The following is a 23,289-nucleotide window of genomic DNA, read 5'->3' as shown; positions in this document are numbered from 1 at the left end:
TGAACCGGGATCTTTTCGACATGGTTCCTAATTTGTTTTGTAGCAGATCAAAAGGGACTGTAGAATATTAACGTATGTAGAGAAAGTTAATGAAACATGTAATTTCACGGGCCCGTATGCGATTAGCCATTCAATACCCTAAAGCCAACAACGACCTGTTCAAGTGTCATATTGTTTCACACTTCATTTGATTTGATTGTCCACTTTCTTAATTTATCTAAAAAGATTACATTATTGATGAAATATTGCGCAAATCACCCGATAGAATGTGTTGAAACGTGGACTCATATTCTGGTACGCATTTTCACCCTTTTAAAACTCTTTTATCATTTTTTATTTGGATGACTGCAATAAAATTTGGCAATATCTATAGAGAAAAATGTACACATTACTTAATCAATTTTATTAATTATGATTTCTATAGCAATAAACGTCAAATTTCAATCGATCTACTTAAAAACAAAAGTAATTTGATTAAATATTTATATGCTATCTGTATCAAATCATTTCCCTATGAATGTTTTCAAATGAAGATGAAATTTTAATGGATTTTTATTTGATTAGGAGTCTTTAAAACACTGACAACAATTAGAGAAATCTTTTTGTTATAAATGGTAAGAACCTTGTCAATACCAATCATTTAATGTGGCAATAGCTATGCATTTCACACTCATTTATTTTCATCCGTCATCAAATAATTCTAATATCATGGTAAATACATATTACTTCATGCCATTATCCAAAGAGCAAGATCTCGATTAATTGTTCCTTACAACCAGTATGTGAGCAAATTTAGCGCCGGAAAGACACGACCACAAGGACCAAGGCCGACGTATGACCATGTTTACTTAAATTCGTGTGATCAAAAGAACCCAATAATTGAGCTACACTTCAATGTCCTGTAATTGAACCACTAGCTACCCACTTACAATGCTCCAATCTGACATGCCTCTCGTCAAACCCTTTTAAAAAGAAACCTTTCCATTGTTTCTGAATTTCGTCTAATTTCAAAGGTGTATCAAATTCACTTTGGGCATTTTTTTTATACATATAATTTTATCTACACGCGTCAGAGCAATACACCTATGGACCGTTATAAGGGAAAATAAATTCCAGACAATGTAAAGATCAGATGAGATGTAGAATTAATCCTATCACCTGGGATGTGCTTTCTATCAACTTTTGCCCACTGGGAAAAAACACACCACGGTGTTTAACAAGCGTTAGCCTTTTTCCCTTATCTGTGAGATTTTACCATAAAACCGACGTAGGTTTCCATTGCCTTCTACAAATATTTAATTATATCGCCCATAGAAAATTATAACTGATTTCTATTTAGATAGTCTTACCTTGCTTTCAGCAGGAATACACAGTAATCGAATTTACTAAATATTTTGGATGTTTTAGAGATAAAATACTTTAATAGAACTTTGAAATAAAACAGAGAACAATATGATTTTTATTCAAATTTAAACCGTTGTAAAATTAATTTATATATTTTTGCGGTCATAGTCGCCCTGGTGGCAGTTAATATATATTTTTTTGAAAGTTTTAAAAGTATGAAAAACGATATTTTTAATCTAGTTTTAAGGTCATTTAATGAAGCATTTATATATCGTGTGCTTTACAATTAGCGTTCTGTTTAACTCGCTGTCAATCAATCAATCTACTCGATCGACTTTGATTTTACTACAATGTAAACGGACGGCTAGAGGACATGCCGAGACGATATGCATATGTAATTTACTGATCAACTTTCCCTCCCACTTCACTTAGAAATCAAGGAGCTGCAATCTGATTGGCTGTCGGCAAATCTCATTATTCATTACGGTCCGACTGTATAATGTCACCAACACCAGTTAACTATCAATATAGTGTGAGGTGTTAGGATATGTTATATTGTTGTGAACGAAGTGGAAACGGTCAAAGAAACATGAGTGCTGGACCTCTGGGTATGCTTGATGCTCGCTATGCCCACGGGTACGGGCTACTATCCACTCTTTCCGGGTATGCAGCGCATTTTGGGGGGCCGTTTGCATCCCTGGGATTCGGAAATCCGTACGGAATTGACTTTGGTTCTCATTCTGGGGGACACGGAGCGTACATAGAGGGGTTGATGTCAGCATCCTCCCCCACCTCTAGAAATTCTAACTCCTCTCTTCCATTAGGAAGCCCCTCCGCTAAAAGTTCGGTCAAATCCCCAGGTAAGTCTGGCAAAATCATTTTAGAATTATATAAAATAATTTTTAAAATTATATAATGAAAAAAATTACTATTACTTGTTTGTATTTCTTACTGAAAAAATATGACATTTACCCAATTCTCTAAATAACAGTGGTATTAAAAAAATTACGTTATTATTATGCAGAAACAATGATTGACATTTATGTTCTGAAACATTCTATCTTCAGCACGTCACTTGTAAATCATCACGTTAATTTTTAACCTTTCAAATTGAAATAAATTTTCAAGCATGATACAAGCAAAATTAAAGTGCATCAGAACTAAAAAAATATAACACATTATTTTTTAAATGCTTTCATAATTTTTACATAGCAAAACTAATGAACAGAGAATAATGTTCAAATATATTATTTTTTTATTACTTCAGATTCAAGTGATGACGACCGAGAAAGTGCTGCAGCAAAACGTCGACGAACGAGGACAAATTTTACAGGCTGGCAACTGGAGGAGTTAGAACGGGCCTTCCAGGACAGCCACTACCCTGACGTTTTCATGAGGGAGGCCCTGGCACTGAGACTGGACCTCGTGGAGTCCCGAGTGCAGGTGCGTGTTTTGGTTTGAACTCACTGTAAAGTACTAGTGCAGCACATCTGTGGCATAAGGCATCTGTTACAAAATTTAACTTAATACTGTATCTACGCCGATTTATAAAATAATTAAATAATAACCGTCATATAAATTCGAAGTCCTAGATTTCATTTTTAGATATATAAAAAAAAGACAGACAGAAATCAGAGCAATTCAGTAAAATGCGAATTAAAAAAAATATATTTCGTTTTATATGTTCTCAGAGTCTATTTTCAAGGAAACGTTTCGTTCAACTGGTTAGGCTTAATTAGGAAGAATTTTTAAAATTTTATAAATCTTTTATAAATATATAATTTATTAATTTCTATAACATTGTTTTGAAAATAAATATTATGAAAGACACAAAATGTAGCACTTAAGAAAACTAATTTACCCAATCAGATATCATTATTTCTGTTCATTTTCAAATCTTCTTAAATTTTAAAAAAATATTTACGCCCTGGTAGTCTCACTTCTGATAGAGGCGTAAGGGTTGCAAACTGGCGTGGATAATAGGGTATGGCCCCGTAGATCAAAGCTGGTTATAGCAACCAATTTTCGTCTTCAAAAATCAACTAAAAGCTATAATTTGGAATTTCACTCTAAAAGGTTCTTTCTTCAGTTTCATTTAATATTAATTTCTGCTTTCAAAATAAAATCAGCAGATGCATCCAAATGTATTTTTCAGCTTTATTTTTTTTTTAAAAAAGATTATTTTATATCTGAGGAAGATAAATATTGAATTTATTAAAAACCTGATACTTTTTTTAAAACATGCTTGTGTCGCAAAACTACTGATATTCAGCGTTCCAAAAAACGGCATTCATATGGCCTTACGAAAGCCCAAAGTGTCTTAGAAAATAATAATTCGATTTGTGGTATCAATGTCACCATGTGCTTTTTGTAAGTGACACGGGACGGTCCAGACTCGTAAAACAATGACCAATAAAACGAGGAAACTATTTAATCAGTCACAGGCAAATTAATTAGGGTCGTAAGAGATCAATCAGAGAACAATATCATCTTCATGGAATAACGCATACATAAGTGCGCCTGGAATGCAAAAATATACTCTTTTTATCGCCGCAATGACAGATTACTGCAATAAAGAAAGGTTTTCAATTGATCTATCCATTTCATCAATGTCCTAACCAATAATTGATACATATTTTTTATTGATCATATTATGACCAGAGGATAGTCATAGATAATGTGTTCAATGATAGGAAATCATGTATGTCTTCGCGGTTCTTCTTGAAGTGTTGAGCGGTGCGCGGCGAACGCGACACGGTACATGTAAAAATTCACACTCTGCGCGATTTATTGACATAGACTGGTGTGAAATTAAGACGGTATCCATACATGTTTCTGTAATTGCACCCCCGGCTTAAAAATGATAAATATTTTTTAGTAATGTTACATAATATATCTCAAAGAAAGTATTGTACAAGTATTGTTCCTATAATTGATACAATATATTTTGATTGAGTGATTTGGGGAAAAGGATGTACACTGTTATGATGATTAATTAAATCTTATCTTCATCTATTAAGTAGGGAAAACTCTATGAAGGTATAAAGAAATAACTTAAAGGAATAGAAAAAAATATTAAAATGAATGTTGCCAGAAAAAAAAAACAACAACATAATTTCTATTGATATGTTTCGTTGTTTCTAAATATATTCTAATTTATGTAAATTATTTAATTGATACGCTTAATTAAGTATTATTGACAGGACCAAAACCACAATAAAAAGAAAAGTATCGGATCTCATGCCGATCTATTTGTGTCAATAAATATTACAAACAATTCATTTATATACGGTTGTCTTTTCCCTTTTTTCTTCGCTACGTCTAATTCCGACGATAATAATCTATTTGTTTTCTGATCGTTTCCTCTATTTTATCATCTTTTTTTGTGGAAAGGAAATTGTTATGTCTGTAGAGATGCAATTTTCCGAAAAATCCCCCTCGAATTTCTTCGGTACTTTGCTTCTCTCCGGAAACAAATTTTGGAGGTTGATTGAAACAATTCTCGACAGGAAGAGTATCGAAAACGAGGCGCCGCCAAAAAAGGGCATCAAATTCTTGTAAAATAATTGAACCACAAATGAGGCTGTCGAGATTGTTGGCACAGACCAATCGCTACATAGCACTCCTTTATCTCCGATCTTTTTCTTTTGTTTCCATAGTCTTCATGTTAGATATGGGTGACTAATCGCTGCGTTAACTAAAAGTGTTAAAACGGGTGTTTGACAATTAACGCTCATTAAGATTGTGTCAAATATTGAAGAACTTGGTACAATTCGCCAAATTCTTTCTTCCTATCTCATCCAAATGGAAAATAACTTGTCAGTGGGTCTTTGTTTTTTAAGTTTGTCAGTTCGATTAGGTCATTGCTCCTGAAAGCTCTAAATTAATTTTGAAATAATTTTTTATGCAATGCACATATCCCTATTATTTTGACATTATGTTTTATAATATGAAGAACCACTTTTCTCCATTATATATAGTATATTCCTGAATTCAGTAAACATTAAAAACCTTTTTATTTTTTCATTGATTTTATACTCCAAAACCGTAAAATAACTATTTATTCCCAATTTTATTTATTTCTTAGTTTCAATTCATATTTTAAGTTCAATTTTCGGCGTTTCTTTTTTTTTTCACTGAGTACACACCACCAGCCAAACCTCCTAGAAAATAAAGCATTATTTCCTCCTTTACTCTATAGTATTTGCGCACATGATTTTAAGGAGCAATGCTGGGGTTAATCTGTTTGTTCGCGTTCACACCAGAAGCCTCGGTAGGTCTTTGAACAGACCTCGCACCGGTGCGGTCTTGTCACATTACCTGCTATTTGTTCTGCCGTATCAACGATGGTCAAAGAGCTTAGCATCGTAATGGCTTTTACGGGATAATGAAGATTTATAAATTATGTTTGAATTTATTCTATTTACCTTTTACTGACGCCTGCCTATGTTTAGTTTTCTTTTCTTTGAACAATAAATCACCACGCGACAAAAATTAAGCTATATAATAATTGATACAAAACGTTTTAATTGGGAAAAATGAATATTTATTTAAAATAAATTTATTAGATTTATTTAGTTGAGTTTTTTTCTTTGCTATCTTAATCGTGTACAAATTTGTTTTTGAGATTCATGTGTAATTTTATTATTAAAATTTAATTCTATAATCCAACTTTAAAAAAAAAAACCTGTTTCAAGCTCTTTCTTTCTTGTTTCATACGATGCATCAGAGTACTAGTGTAACAATAAATATACTGAATTATAAGGAATTAAGAAATAGGAAATACTCATAATCGATGATGAATAATTAAACCAGACCTAGTCTCTAATGAGCATATATTGACGAGCGAGTTTTGTGTTAATTTTACATCTACAAAAAGTTGTGATAAATTCTATCCATTCTTCATTGATAAAACTGCCACACTTTCTCTACTACGAGGATTTTTGGGAGAAACTAAATTTTTATTATCTTCTGGTTTATTTCTGAAAATTTCTCAATTAATATTACATATAAATCACCTAAGTAAAAAGAAACAACAATGCACATACGTAGAGAACGTTATTTGAATATTGATTAGGTAAAATTTTTAATTGAAATACAACATAGAGTGGGTGATAGGACGTATGCTAATGAATAGCAAAATTTAAAACTTCCGACATTTTTAACAACAAAGTTTTTTGAGCCATTGATATGCATATCATCTCTTTTTATTAAAAGAATACACCGATTGACATGAAGTCAAAAATTTAAAAGAAAGCGGAACATGATGACTAAATCAAAACAAAGAATCTAAAAATAATTCTAAGGATGACACGCCTATTCAAAATAAATAAAAAGTTTAAAAATTGTCCACAGTCAATCGGGTGCGTATGAATTTCGGATTGAATAAACCTTAACGTCTTAATAAGATAACCAAATATGCAATAAAAGAGTCTTAAACTTCATGAATTACCATATAATCTGACAAATAAATACCTTTACCTCGTTAACAACATACAAATTACTTGATAAAGTAAATAATACGTCTTGGACGTCCCATAAATCACTAAATAATTGGCCATCTCCCCCGACCATGTGGTGCTAGGACGGGTAGGCTGTAGTTTTCCGGATAAGCTTGACAAGGCATAGGCTGCATGCTGTTTAAGTTTTTGGTTTAAACCCATAATTTCACGACACAACATCTGCCCAGATGTGGACTTAATTCAATTAAAATATGGCGTACTTATTTCAGCATGGACGGAATGAATATACCTCTAAAAGTTTTTAGGTTACACTTCGCAGCACCGCGCGTCTTAGGTTGAGGGGAAAAAACGATTAAGGGCTGCATTCAAAGATGTATAATCTCACTAAATTAAACAGCGTTTATGACAACAACACTATCACAATCGCAACAAAATAAATGGCTTTTTTTTTAATTTTAAAATTTTCTCACATTACCCCAAATTTTATTCACAAAGTTTATTCTCTCTTTTTCTTACAAACTTGACTTGTAAATCGTGTTTACTATAACAAAAAATAATTTAAATTTCCATAAAACATGATCTCTAGTAATAAAAGCATTTATTCGTATATGAAAATGATGAAATGTTACTAAATACATATATATCCTTTATAGTGGATATGGATATATTTGGTATGACAATTCATTTTAAAAAAATTCGCCTCTTCATTGTTAAAATTCGATTATACACCCTTTAAAATATCAAAAATGACGAAAGAAAAAATAGAAAATTGTTAAATTGAAAAGTGAAATTCCCGTCACCTTTAGGAAAATCAAATATGTCGACAATTGGAAACGAATGATTGGAGTCAGTTTGTCATGAGCATGGTTAAGCTCCTCCACACACGCAACCGCTCACCAGCACCGTGACATGGAAGGCTGCGTTTATCCACTCAATACGTGTCGACTGTGAACCTTCTATCAATATGTGATCTACAGTATCATTAGTGCTATCATTATGCTTCATTTAAATTTTATTTCCTCGGAGAGACATTTACACTGAGAAAAAATGAGGGAAATTGAAAGAATATTTCAGTGAAATTACTGCTAATTACTTTTAACACAAAATGCCGACCCAAAGCTACATAGGAAATTTAAGTGTTTCAAAGCATACTCTATTGTTGAATTGCGAGGGAAAGAATTTACTAGGACTGATAAAACATCTAAACCACTACCCATTCAATCGACCATGATTATCCTATGCCATAAAGATAAAACGAGATCAACTTGAAAATACTTGTCTACGAACCTTACATTTTGATAAAATACCTCCTTGACAATTTAATTAAATGTTTTGTGTATTCTCTAAAAAATATATGAAAATTAAATTATCATTTTTTTTTTGACACCTTTGTGTACAATAAGCTAAATTCCCACAAAGAAAGGAAATTAAGTATTAGATATTTCATTCTTTTTTGACATTTGTGTCATTTAGGTCCAAGTTTGATTAATTTAATTTAGTGAGTAAGTGTCATTTATTTTTCTTTCTATTTTTCTGCAGGTTTGGTTTCAAAACAGAAGAGCCAAATGGCGAAAGAAGGAAAACACAAAGAAAGGACCAGGCCGCCCTGCGCACAATGCTCATCCACAGACCTGCAGTGGCGAACCAATGGACCCCGATGAAATCAACCGCAGAGAGCAAGAAAAATTAGAACGCAAGAAAAGGAAACAGGAAGAGAGACTCCGAAAGCTTGAAGAAAGGAGAAAACAAATGCAAGATCAAAAACAAGGTCCATTTAACAGACTTTCAGAATCCGAAACTCCACAGTCAAAAACAGATGTGTCTAATACGTCGTCCATTTCAAGTTGCAATGACAATTCAGAAGTTTCTAACCGCGATAACATGGAACATGACGAAGAGGATGAGGAAGACCAAATTTCAGATCAGGAAAATAGAAAATGTTCATTTAGCATAGACAGTCTTTTAGAAGCTTCAAAAGTTCCTCGTGGCAGAAGACCCAACTCAAAATATCCCCGTGTTCAGGCAAGCAAATCAGTTAATGCTCTTGGTTTGGGCATGATGCCTTTGTTTCCAATTACACAGCCAGTTGGATTTATCGTGGAACAAAGATCGCATGGCCCTTTATCTGATGATGAAATGTCAATTAATTCTGACGACGAATCAGTACATGAAAATAACTCCTCAAACGAAGACAGTCATATCAACGTGGAACAATTTAGTGATGCGGAGGAAGAAGTCGAAAAATCACCTCGACATTGTAGCAATTCTGACCCCTGCTCATAGCATCAGCTACTCAATACAATGTGTATTAACTTGTAATTTCTTTCCATTTATCTGAATACAATAGAGGAAACGAGTTACCGATTCATTCCCATGATAAAATATCAATTGTATCAATTATCATAACATTTGACTACATTTCCAGCCTCTTGCTTCTGGAGGGCTAGTGCAATGCTTTGATTGTAAGTCGCTTTTGTATAGTGTTACGCATGGTGTAACCCAGAAATTATCTAATTTCCTTGGAATAGATAAGGAAACATTATTTATGTTCATATGAATGTTAACATTAAAACAGATATGTGATTGTGTATTTGTTTCTTTCATATTGTTTTATACCATTCCTTAAGTGGTTTAGAAAAATGAAATATATTTTGATATTTTAGAAATAGCGTAATGAGTAGAATTAATCCAAATATACTAGCAAGTTTCATGATGCCGCTACATCATTTTGAAAAATTATTGCATTATATGGTGCAACACACGATATTGGTAAAATGAAGAGTTCATACTGAAGGAGAACAGTTTGTACGCAAAATGACATTTTGTAAAGACAGTATTAGTTGAAAATTAGAGTAAAATAATTGAATTATATCATAGTTGAAATATGTCATCAAATAATATAATTTTGAATGTCATTGTGGGGCGTGGAGACCGGTCCTTCGTATGAGACCGTATAAAACGTCGCAGCAGGTGCTGACACGAAAAAGATCCCACATGCTCAATGGTCATGGGTGCCGAGTAGAGGAATAATTTTGCAGCTATCCACTGGCAAATGGCGGCGTCTCTATATGAGTGAAAAAAAAATTCAAAAAAGAGGTTAAACAACAAATATTGTTAGTAACATGCAATTATTTAGTGTATAATGTTTTTCCTACGTCACAATGACTTACGTCAAAACGTATCAAACCGCTTGACGTTATATATGACATTTGAAGAATAAGATGGTCCTTTTCATGGGAAAATTGTCTGATTTAAAAAAAAAACTGTAAGAAGTACATTTTATCGTTATTCAAGTCATACTTGTATGACATGGGCTGGTACAATTTACTCTTATACAAACTGCCTCCTGGTTTACAAAGATTCTTTAAATTTATTCATTAATTTTCAAAATAAAACGACCCAGTATTAGAGTTAAAAGGGATGAGTCTAATTGTTAGAAATAAGAGTAGGCAGTAGAAATTAGTCAGAGGAGAAATATGAAATTATGTAACCAATTATCAAACAAAGAATATAATTCCCCATAAATGATTTATTGTTGGAAAAGGTTTAACAATGAGGAACTGCAGTATGCATGCAAAATGACTTTCTGAGGGCAAAGGAATGAGATAATTACTTGAAAATGAGAACAAAAAAGTTGAAATACGTCTTAATCGAAATAAATTATTATCTTTACAATAATATAAAGGAACTCTTTAAATAATTTATCAGAATTAAAAATGTATTATCCAAAAAAAAAAAAAATAATGAGTTGCAAGAGGTTAAGAAACATTTTAAGAACTATTCGAAGCAATTACAATAAAAACAACTTTTAGTTGTTTAAAGCAACTTTAAAATGGTGTATTTTACCACTATTTTGCTACCTAAACTTAATTCTTTTTTAGTGTAAATCACATGCTTTTCACAGTGTCTGCTCCTCATTCTTTATATTGTATCATTTGATGGATTAGAGATGAAAATCAAAGGAAAAGTTATGATAAATCCGAATTCTTCGCATTGCATAAAATATTTGATGGATAAGGAAACTTTTGCCAGAGATAACGTATATTTCTAGACTGAATGGAGACGCGTTCAATATTCCATACAAGTCACATTGTTCAGGGGACAAAACGGGGAAGAACACTCCACGTAGATTTAGCAATCATGCAGTAAACGCAAGCACCTTGGAAAAATGGGAAAACACCCACTAGAACATGCAGAACAGTAAATTCTTGAAAATCGCTAGTGTGTAAATAAACACGGACTTTATGGTGAAAAGTAAACAATTGTGATTTAGTTTTATCACAGGTAAGAGATATCTTGTTTCGACAACACAACAGAAAGAAATATAGACAATGTACTTTAAAAATATTATATGGTAAAAATTTATCGCATGTAACATTCGGCTCGGAAAATAAAATTATAAACCATTTAAAAATTTACTTTTCGGTACTGAGTAAATTCATTATTCGTACTGTTCACTTTTTTGCGCTAGAATTGGACTGGAAGAACATGACAATACATCTTAAAAATGTAAAATGCAAGGACACTGCTTCGCTAAACGTTTATTTTTACATCACATAATACGACTCGAATTTACAGTAGCATTAAAAAATATCCCTCACCCCTCAAATACTGTAGACATACTTTTTTCCGCGTGGTATTTATTTACACTATGTACGCGGTTACAGATTTTCCGCGGAAATTTGTCCAAGCGTTCTTAATACAAATGTACGGCATAAAGTGACAGTCCTAGAAATCCGCGTAATTTTCTACCCGCGGATTTAACAGAAATTGAGATTCCGCGGAATTATGACCCCGTGGAAAAAAAGTACGTCTACAGTAATATATGCTACATTACAGTTTGCTTGTTGCCCAACATTTTCGAAACTTTTTCTTTAGTACATTAACAAAATTGTCTAAATATTCAGCATTCATCATTATTTAGCATATGTTTGAAGTCCCGAAATTTTTGTAACTTTATTGAAAATTTACATGAAACTTTGTTGCAGTTTTACAAAAGCAAATTCATTTGTTTTAACCTAGTTCTACAGAAATGAATTTATATCGAATGTTACGGTGCTGAATATTTTTCAATAAATTGATTGAATTGAAAGACAATGTACAGAAATCAACCCTTTTATAGATTACCAGTTAACCAGTTTATAAATATCTTTTTGGTTGTTCTATAACAAAACAGGGATCAAAACAACATAATATTATAACATAGCTATTTCTGATTTTAAATCTATATAAAGTGAAACCAAACTCTTTTTCCCCATAAACTTCAGTAAAAGGTATCGAGAAAGATAAATATCAGAATAATAGTTTTACGTTTATCTACATGCATAACATGCCGAAACAGAAAACATTTGATTCATAAAACTGAAAGATATGTGATTTGAAAAGAGAAAAAGAGAAAAGGAAAATTTTCACATACACTATATCATTTAAATTTCTGAAAACATTCAACGTAATATTTTTAGAAAAACGCAAACAAGAAAACAAGAAATAAACTTAAAGGCATGAAATAAAATTCGGTAATAATTTATTCGGACTCTATAAATATGTTGATTGTAATTAGTTCTAAGAAATAATAATGAAACACCAATCTGCATCATATAATTATGCAAGATTTACCCTCACCATATCATCAATTACATGTTTATATTACATAATTAAAACAGAAACGGAAATTTTAAGTACAGCTGAATAGATCAGTCTTAGTGCATTTAATCTCTCGTATCATCCTACATTGGACCTCTCGTATATTCCAAGACTGGATTAAAGTGGTTCAACCGTCTCTGACAATGGTCTTTATGAGGACAACGGTTGATCACATCGGTCTTAGCATCATTATGTGGCGACCAAAACGTTTAATTTTCCCTAAATGATGAACCTTCTCTTCAAGACGAACCATTTGAAATAAATTTTCTACAGAAATCATTATATGCATTACTTTGTTGTAAATATAAGTATTATTTTCGTATGTTTGTTTTGACTTTTCCTGTCCTTTAAATTGTTTTGAATTTTATTTCAGCTAAAATCATTTACAATAGATTTTAAGCATCAAGGTGAGGTACACTGTACTGCAATAGTATACCCCACATAAAAAAAAAAACCCTCACAAAAAAGCAAAACGAATCAAACAAAATTGATGAAACTTCTGGACATAGCTGAAAGCATGTCATGCTCAGAGCCTGTAATTTTTCATTGTATTGAAAATGGAGCCAAACATGAAGATCATTGAGTGCATCCATAAATCATAATGTGCGTATCATTTACAGTTCAAATGAAATAACTGCATGGTTATTAGTTAAAATTTGCTCCGATAAATTAGCATGACGTCAGCAAACAAAAATCATTTATAGGCCTTCATATGGTACAGTAAAGTCACCAAAAATAAAAGCAAATTATTAATGAAACTTTAAATTGATTTATTTTGAACTATAGTATACAAAGCATCAATTAAACATACTTATTTGTTAGCTATTTTAATGAGTTTTTCACCGTGAAACTATATTAATATATTTAGTTATGGTATACAATTTTTTGAAAGAACCCTATTATTATATTTTTGTGGACATTCTCGCTTGTATACTATACTACATGTAACTTATCAATTTTGAGTTGTTCGACTTAAAATCAAGTAGTGTAATCAAGTAGAGTGTCAAACATAATAAATAAATGATCTTTATTTTCTCAATTGTGCATTACGCTTTCTAAGGCAATCTTTAAATGAATGAAAAATGTGAAGATAACGAACAGAGTGTTCGATCTGAAAAAATGTAAAAGCAATACAGAAAACGGAACCCTCGAAATCCCAGAGGTGGATCTATAAATAGTAGGCATCGCTTACGTTCTGTTCTAAAACAAAGACCTAACAACTGAAATGACATATTTCAGCCTAAACACGACCAAATGATAGGTTTTATTGGGTAACAGTGCCAATACAGCGACCATATGCAGCATTTACGAATTAAATGCAGTATGCCTTTAAAAAAGGCTGCTGAAATTCCTGTAACATCAGCGTATCTGTCAGTAGCCTGCCTCGGTTTAAAATTTGATTAATCTCAATATTTTCTTGAGAGGCGAATAAGTTGGGTAAACACTCTAAAATTAAGCAGGTTATTTAAGGAATGAATAAAATAGCAACCCTAGTTATCTGTATAATCTGGGTTGGGGCAATTTACGCTTTATAAAGCGCGAAGTGTCTTATAAAAAACGTAAGCTGCTTGCGTAAGTATAACTTGAATGCTATTTAGTTCATTCCTTATAATTTAATTTTTAAATCATTAAATATAGAAAACAAAACAATTTCTACCTTAAAAACGTCTTCAGATTGTTCATACTTTAAACGTAATCAAGCGATTTGATTCGTTTTTGATCTAAGTCAGTGTGACGTGGGCAAACCAGGATATACAATTTAGATTAATTTTTTATCCAATCAAATGACGTGTTACAACTAAAATCAAATTATAGCAGGATATTACTAAATAAATGAGAAAAGAAAAGTTGAAATCGTCACATTTGTCATACAATCGAATTGTTGTTTGGTTCTTGTTGTCTATAGTCAGTAAAACATCCAAGTATGAAACAAATGTAGCACACTCTTTGGTTTTTGAATTTTAAGTTCAATGGGATAAATCGAGTCGATAAATAAATGAAAGTAACTATTGTTAATTGATTATAAATCGTCGATATACTAGTATCTAAATGTCGAATTGAAGGCCACAGCAAGTGTGTCCTTCTATCATATTTTTTAAAATAAATTCTGCGTCACAGAGACATAAACACATGTATTAAAGGAGCACAATTAGTTGACATAGGAAATCCAATAGTTTGTTTCGAAGACTCTACAACCGTTAACTAATTCGTATCTAGGAATAAATAATTATTTACATTTGTTAACCGTAACAGTTAATCATGATAGTTTAAATGTCTTGAACTATGATTTTACACCTGTACACTATATATTGTATACAGCTATGGAACAATTAAATAAATTTTCAAATTCAAGATTTTAAGAGAGATGTAAATTCCCATAAATGCCATGAGCCAAACATTCATGTATACTAAATTTATCAGTCATAAATACTACCTTGGAAGCGAAACTTAGCAATTCAAAGTCAAAGGAATAGAAATTGTAGTTTTGTGTCGTTACACAACTAAAGAGTCAATGCAATCGCTAACAGCATTAGCTATTATAGTGTTGTCTAAATTCTTGTTTATCAGAAGCTAGAAATAAAATATTTTTATAAAGTTTTGCGCTGGTGTTCCAGACTTTGTCTTGATTTGTTGAAACAACAATTAATTCTAAAAAAAATTGTATGTAACATATGCTAAAATATTGACAGATTGGGTTACATAAAATTCCTAACATTTATGCTCAATAAGCTTTCTGATCAAAGTTTGTCTTTCGAGCATCTCTGTTTTCTTTCTGTAAACTTTTTCTAAGGTTACTTCGATCACTCTTTTCGAAAGTAAATTAATGTTTTAAGTATAAACAAAGTATCAACCTCACTGGAGTAAAAACTTGTCCATTCATTACACTCAGAGCAACAACAAGGTTTTAAAATGCGTTGAAAAATTCATTTTCCAATATTCATGAGGCTCATTAAGAATTTATTCAGTAGAAAAACTTAACACAAGAAATTACCAATGTGTGGAAGCAACAACAAACAACCTGGTAATTTTGAACTGTTATACTTATTCAACTCACTCGCTTACTTGCGGGAAAAGTATGGATTTTTTGTGGATATTTAGTAATGGAATGAAAGAAAATAAGAGCAATCTGACATACCCCACACCCCGGAATCGGAATATCATGCTAATATGCACATCTACAAATTGTGTCGTAAATATCTGCAAAGTCTGACAAAATTCTGTGCAGCGGTTTATTAAGAGTTGCGCTGACAAACTGTTCATCTCTATATTCAAAATATGGTCAAAAATCTATGTTGCCGAAATTCCCAGAAATATAACGGAATCGGAATTCCCTGGAAATATGCACATCTAAACACTGTGTACTAATTATCTGCAAAGTTTGCGAAATTATGTGCATCGGTTTATGAGGAGTTGCGCTGAAAAACTGTTCATCTCTATACTCAAGGTATAGGCAAAAATCTAACTGAAGTTGAAAGGTGCCGAATTTTCAAGAAAAATAATGGAATCGGAATTTCCTGGTAATATGCACATCTACACATTGTGTCCTAAACATCTGCTTAGATTGACGACATTTTTACAGCGGTTTTAGAGGGGTTGCACTGACAAAACGATATACTCAAGATCTAGTAAAAAATCTACGTTGAAAAGTGCCGAAATTCCCGGAAAAAATAACGAAATCGGAATTTCTTGGTAATTTGCACATCTAAACACTGTGTCCTAAATAACTGCAAAGTTAACAAAATCTGTGCAGCGGTTTATGAGGTGTTGCACTGACAAAAAAAAGGACTGACTGACACACTGACTGACGGACGTTTCAAAAACATACCTCCCGCAACTTGTTGCTTTGGGTATTAAAAAAGTTCATACTTTGCATAAAGACAACTTATTACCCGACTGTTAAGACCTTGATTTAAGATCATAAGGGCAAGTTCAAAGCCACTGACAGAAAAGCAATAATGTTCTTCTGGTTCATATCATTTAAAGGAAAACTGCAAGGTTAAGGTCAGTGACATAAAAGTATAAATTCGTGTTTGAACTATACTGTAACTTTTCAATGGAAAATTAACAGCCTCTCATGTTTCATAGATAGATATTTTTTTTAAGACGAGAGGAAGTGTTATGATAATGACGCAAAGTCATGGCGGCAAGTTTAAGAGAACTGGTATAAACAGAGTAAAATTTAAAACATGTCTTTCATTTTCTAATGGGGAAAAATTGCATGTAACTATTTAACTTAAAAAATAACAGCCAGAGGTCACATTGACATCGAATGAACACTTTAATGAATAGAAAAAAAATTGATGCAGGATATTATTTTGTGAGCTCGCTTACAATGCCTCTAAATATTACCTCCCCCCTTAAAAAAATTACTTGTAAACTAAAATTGTGTATATTTTGGGGATACAGAATTGAAATCAGTTACTTATGTTATAAAACTAGATATTTCTACATATTACATTATATAATTGATTTTTAGTCACCACTAGTATTGCATTCAATCTTTAAAGAATTTGAGTTGTATTTAGAAATTCAGTAAAAAATAGTGCCAGAATATTCATTTTTAGTGATAAATCCCTTGACCAAGATTGAAATTAATAATTTAGCGATGCGTTCTATCAAAGAACAAGTGTTATTGATTTATGGAAAAAAATTATTCCGAATTTCCCCTAAAAATGATCTGCTAATTTGTGAGTATAGTTCGAGGCAACACGTTCTTCTGTCCATCTGTGACAACAAAGAATATTTTATTTATTCTGTTACGATAAAAATATCTCCTACTTTTTTTATCAGGCAAAATGCTAACAACAACAGCGCCGCATTACATTTAACTATTTATTTTACATCATACAATTACATCCCTAAAGTTTAGAGGCAAGTTTTGGAAAGGGCAAGGGTTTTTAGAACCTTTAGGATGAGCGAGTATAAGTCTAGCCAAATAAAGACAAATCCGATATCGGTTAATATGTCACCTGTAAACAATTTGTGCAATTGTTTTAATTAATCTGCTCACTGCTAATCTTGGAGGCCTCATTAACTTTGATAGAAAACACGCAACAATCGTCTTGGGAGGGATGTCGTTTTTCCTCCTAAAAATCCAGTAAAAAATAAAGAAAAAAAAATAAAGGTAATAAAGGTAATAAAAGGAAGGTCGTTTGTATATTTTATACCAGTGTGACGAAAAGGTGGTAGGCTTCCACTAGCTTTTGTACAAATTAGTAAATCATACATCAGATTTTATACATGTAATACATGTACATGTGTTTCAAATACTAGTAATTGAATTCTCGCCAGTATAATTAATACCTTCTAACCTTAGCCATTTATTGTATTAAAAAAAAATATCAGTTTTAAAATGTTATTTTTTCAATCAGAAAATAACAAATGTTATTTTCACATTGTGACAATAACTTCGAAACAACCTAACTAAATGGATGTAAAGGAAAACGCAAGGAAAGTGCATCTTGACAGGATTCTTTGAAATTCCTATTCATTCTACTCAAGATCGTATTTAATTCATGTGTTGTATTTTTTTTTATTCAAGACAATGTCTCCTTTACATCCGTTTAGTTAGGTTGTTTTGCCATACTTTATACTCCTGCACCAAAGTTGTGAGATTTAATGCCCTGTTCACACGACGAGTTTAATTCGCAGTAAATTAATGCGAAGTAAACTAATGCGAATCAAATTAATGCGAATTAAACTAATTCGCATTAAATTCTCCGTGTGAACGCTAAGCGAAGCTAATTCGCAGTAAACTTACGTTTAATTCGAATTAAACTCTCCGTGTGAACAGGGCATAAATTGTTGTAATAAGAGACTGAAATTTTGGATTTTGAATGAATTAAAGAAAAGATTACTTGAAATAACATTAAAGACAGACATTTTTTGAACATAATATAGCCCTACAATCCATATAACGCGTGAATCGCCTTCTATCATAGATTCAATAAATATTTAATTCAATATAATGGCGGTAAGTCTTTTTTAAAATCGATTTTGATTTTTCATGATACTAGTATTATAGTTTAATTCAGACATTCGAAAAAAAAATAAAAACAGTAAAACAGTGCATATTCTTAATATGTACTGTGTTACTGATTTTTTCGAATGTCTAAATTAAACTATAATACTAGTAGCATAAAAATCAAAATCAATATCATTTATTATATAAAATCTGATGGTACGATGAAGAACCCTCACTGAACAAGGGCCTTAAGTGCCGAGTAAAGGTCTATACATTTGAAAGACTTTCACCGTTATATTGTGATGTCTCTATAGAAGAGAAATATTTTCGAAATGGACGTGAAACAAAATCAAAAAAAAAAATCAGTCAGGAGACAGTGAAGTTTGTCTCTTCTGCAAATACATGTATCAGTCTTCAACGAAGATCCCTATCCATTTTCATAGTGCATTAAAATTTTCTCTTTGGGTGGTATTAAGCTGTATAGCAAACATTTTTCGAGTACATGGTGCGATCTCAAAAATTCCTATTAACAAACCTATCCCTCAAAAATTCAAAAGACACAACTGAAATAAACAATCGATATATCGGTAAGGAGTTGATCCTTACGTCGCGGGTTCGAATCTCACTGTGGGTCGTCGAGACCCGTCCTTCGGATGAAGGCGTGTAAACCGAGGCCCCGTGTCGCAGTAGGTGTTGGCACGGAAAAGATCCGTTACTGGCTCTGAGTGCCGAGCATAGAACAAAATTTGCTGCTTTCCACCGACAAGCGTTGGCGTCTCCACATGGGTGAAAAATTATCGCGAGGGACGTTAAACAACATATAATCAATCATTGTTAATAGCATACAGTGCACATGCCATATACTTATACGAGCGATGTTCTGAAATTATTGAGTCATTTACGTTTACTCCATAAAGAGCAGAAATAAATTAATGAAAATTCGTCAGCATTTTATAAAGAACGAACAAGTTGCTGTCCTTTAAAAAAGGACTACAATACGTGGACCATATGCATGTGTTTCTAACCGAAATTCAGATTTTAAAAAAATATAGGTTTAATGAATATCCTTGTAGGTTCGTTTACATTTTCTACAATAATCTGCCTACTTTGACTTATAGTACTTTTATGGCAAAAGTATTAAATTTTGTCTCCGATTGGCCTATAGTTTTGTCATTTTAAAACATTGGGCTATTTTGATACTTATTATTATTGTCGTTATGGGTATTTCCTGTGTGAACAGAGTGGTGGATCTGTGTGGTTTTTATGTCACGTGACATGGTCATATAAATAGCAGGTGCGTGCTTTAAAAGTTATTCTACCGACAGAACGTTGTAAGGAATGGAAACCATCACACACACACATATATGTATGTATATATCTATTATTTAATGATTAAAAATAATGGGTGTTGAAATAAATACAAATGTGTTAGAATTGTAATAAACGTTCTGACGAGCAGCATTCCATACATATGAGTTGATTATTCTTTCAATACAGAATAAAGAGTATCATTAATTTATATTCGGAAAAATGAGATCATAACGGCTGGGACTTGGCATCTCTTCTGGATTTATACGGAAGATGTCTATTATTGGAAAAATAGATCTGATGGTACACGTTTGGCAAGTGCAGCTCTGAAGTACGCAATTTTTTTCCGGACCCCCCTCCCCTCCTCTCCATGGAAAACCGTTGCTACAGACCTGTATCAAGCTGTATTTGGATTGTTGTATATCAAGGGTCCACGCAATTATTTTGCAAGCCTTGATGCACAAAAAATGCCGGTGAAGACATGTTCTATCTTTTAAAACCTAGAACTATTCGTTGAATGAGGTTTTTCTGCAAGTGCTTCATATTTATTTAAAATGCATGTGCCATAGAATCAATGGTTAGTTTGTATATCAAAGGTCAAGTCAAGGACATCAATTGTATTTAAATGTTCACCACTGTATTTAACAAAAAATTGCCATGCAAATAATGTGTAATGTTGAAACCATACCTCTTACAGGTCGCAAGGCAAGATATGGGATCTGCGATAAATGGACAGACAGACGGACAGACGCCCGGTAGAGTGTAGCCCTGTTTTACGACAAACATGGATTAATTTTCATTGTGATGATATTAATGTAAATTAATCACAAAATAAACTGTAGAGATTGAAGATTAATAGTTGCATTTATTATTTTTATAAGTTAATTTATGTCTACAAATTGTACGATTAATTAAAGTGTTAATTTTTATTTACCTACAAACTCATTAAGCATAATTTTAGTACTCTATATAAAGATAATTGCCTTGTTTTAATGTGTCTGTGGCTACAAAAAATATTATAGACATGCATCCATGAAAACGATAATTAAAACTGTAATAGACTCGATTATTGTTGAGGATAATTTAAGACTATGTATTTTCCTATTTGTCATTAGCAAAATTTCTTACCGTGCAAGTTATTTTACAGAAGTTATAGCGGCCGCATATGTTTTTTTATTGCTCTTTTTGTTTAGGTAAATCGATTTTATAAGTGTAGCTTATTAGGTTAAAAAAAAGTTTAATTCGAGTTTCCTCAGCAACTGTTCAACATTGAAACCCCAAAATGAAGAGAAAAAAGAGAACAAGACCTTAATTAAGTATTCGGCTCCGGGGCCATAAAACTGAGACGGGCTCACTTTTGATCTGTCTCAATTTTACTAAAGGAATATACAGTGGATAAGTGAGACTGACATCAAAAGTGAGCCCATCTACGTTTTATGGCCCCCAGGCCTGGTCGCCACTTTTCAACCTCTAGTTTACAAAAACACACTGGGAAATTGTACAGGAGCATTTTAAAATCTTCGCCTTCTTTAGTAACAGCTGCAACCCTGCTCATTGAAATTAAACTTTATTAGATAAGTCGTTTATCTGATAGAGCTCCACGTGCATACTGCGATTTAAATATGACGAAAAATTGCAGAGGAGTAGCATTTTTACTTCTTTTAAGAGATGTCGAGCAGGACGACAGATGAAAAGGTCATGATTTTTTATGTTAAAAAATTTATTTTGGTTTCGTTAGCTCTTGCACGGTCATATTCAATCAATTTAAGGATGTTTAGTAGGATCTTAGCGTTTCGGTTGTACATTTTTATTAAAAAAAACTCCAAAAAAAAAAGATTAAACTGTAAAAGATACATCGTTTTACAATGATATGTTTTGCGTAAGTGGAGATAACGAACAGTATTCAAGCTCAAAAATTCATTACAAATTTCAAAATTACGAGCAGAGAAAACACTGGCATCTAAAACATCAGAGATTTGATCAGGTATCATGATAGAATGAGCATCCCCTGCCGTGCGCTCCTTGTCATGATTAGAAAAATCGTCGGCAATTCAGTGTGTAAATAATGGCCTAACAATTAAAAATAAAAAAAAAATACTGTGTCATATTTCAATATTTTACTTGAAAAAGACGTTAATGGTAATCTAACAACCAAGCTTGGTGATAAATATGATGAACGTGATGAAATTAACTTTTCTATCGTCAAATTCCCTTACTTATGCAGCAATATACCTGCATACGGAGTGTATACATTGTATCTCCTAGTTGATTCGAAATGCAAGAGCATGCTCGATATGTACAATGTATGCACACTTTCTAAAACAGCGAAGGTAAATTATTGACAAACAAGTTGATAAAAAAAGAATACCAGCAGTCTCGTTTAAAGTCATCTTTTTGTAAGATCTATGGTCGATACAATGACCTCGTCAGCAAATACAATTTATCATTGCTGACTGACGTTTTCCATACTAATTGTTAGTCCATTATATATAAACTGTATTGATGACGGATTTTCCCATTATTTCCCGATCATGACAATGTTCACACAGGGGAAGTGACCGGTCGGCAGGGGACGCTCACTCCTCCATGGCACCTGATCCCATCTCTGATGTTTAGGAGGTCCGTGTTTGCTCTCTTCCTATTTTGTATTGTTTAATGGACTTTTGAGTTTGAATACTGTTCGTTATCTCCATATGTTTTATTAATGATGTTTTTATTTGTTGACAAGGTCTTTGTATCGACCATAGATCTATGTTCAACTTACAAAATGATGACCTTAAACGAGACTGCAAATATTCTCGTTTCATCAACTTATTTGTCAATAACTTACTTCGTTATAGAAACTGTTTATATGTATAGAATGCTATTGCATACGAACCAAACGAGAGATTTAAACCCCCTGTACAAGTGATAAGGGTATATTGCTGCATAAGTAAGGGAAATTGACGATTAAATAATTAAAGTCATCATATTTATCATAAAGCTTGGTTGTTAGATTACAATTAACGTAATTTTCGAGTAAAATATCCAAATATGATGTATTATGTGTCAAACTCTGGTTTCTTATATTTCAAGCTCAATGGGATATATCGTGTCAACATTAGAATGGACATTATTTTTAACTGACAATACGTCATCGATATATCTAAATGTCGCGTTAAAGGCCTGAGCAAGTGTTTTTCTCTTCTTTTAAAACAAATTATGTTTCATTGAGTACAAAAATAGGTCTGCTTATAACGGAGCGGAATTGGTACCCATGGGAATTCCAATAGATTGTTGGATGAAATGGTGTCCAAAAACCACAAACTAGACATTGTCAATCAGAAACTCGAAAATCTTTTAAAATTCAATTTAAGAGTACTGATGTGTACAATGATACTACAATGTACTACAATCAGATTGTTTTTTAAAAGAAATATTGCAAATGACCAATGACAATGTAAGTAAATGTACGAGCCTCATTTTTATTCAAAAAGCAGTTGTCATTGATGTCAGAGAGCCGGGACTTCGATTTATCGTGGGGAACAGCTGATATAGTGTTGAAAAGTCGTAAGTTTTATGTTGTTG

General features: G+C 32.4%; 1 protein-coding gene across 1 annotated transcript; it reads left to right on the top strand.

The window, feature by feature from the left end:
* The first annotated feature begins 1,849 nt into the window (after positions 1 to 1,849).
* LOC134265283 (homeobox protein unc-4 homolog) lies at positions 1,850 to 9,382 on the top strand. Its single transcript, XM_062747522.1, has 3 exons — positions 1,850 to 2,204; positions 2,612 to 2,787; positions 8,346 to 9,382. The coding sequence occupies exons 1-3, from the start codon at positions 1,892 to 1,894 to the stop codon at positions 9,087 to 9,089; spliced, it is 1,233 nt and encodes a 410-aa protein (XP_062603506.1). The 5' UTR covers positions 1,850 to 1,891; the 3' UTR covers positions 9,090 to 9,382.
* The last annotated feature ends 13,907 nt before the right edge of the window (positions 9,383 to 23,289 follow it).

The sequence above is a fragment of the Saccostrea cucullata genome, unplaced genomic scaffold, assembly GCF_032062105.1.
Source record: "Saccostrea cucullata isolate Sc308-1 unplaced genomic scaffold, CSIRO_AGI_Scuc_v1 ctg157, whole genome shotgun sequence".
Taxonomy (NCBI): domain Eukaryota; kingdom Metazoa; phylum Mollusca; class Bivalvia; order Ostreida; family Ostreidae; genus Saccostrea; species Saccostrea cuccullata.
Note: the sequence above shows the minus strand (reverse complement) of the source record. Positions and strands in the feature narration are given on the sequence as shown.

Bases quoted from the DNA above. Each gene is read 5' to 3' on its own strand.
- LOC134265283 (XM_062747522.1), top strand. From the start codon at position 1,892: ATGTTATATTGTTGTGAACGAAGTGGAAACGGTCAAAGAAACATGAGT. The intron at 2,205-2,611 runs GTAAGTCTGGCA...TTATTACTTCAG, and splicing joins AAGTTCGGTCAAATCCCCAG to ATTCAAGTGATGACGACCGA. The intron at 2,788-8,345 runs GTGCGTGTTTTG...ATTTTTCTGCAG, and splicing joins TCGTGGAGTCCCGAGTGCAG to GTTTGGTTTCAAAACAGAAG.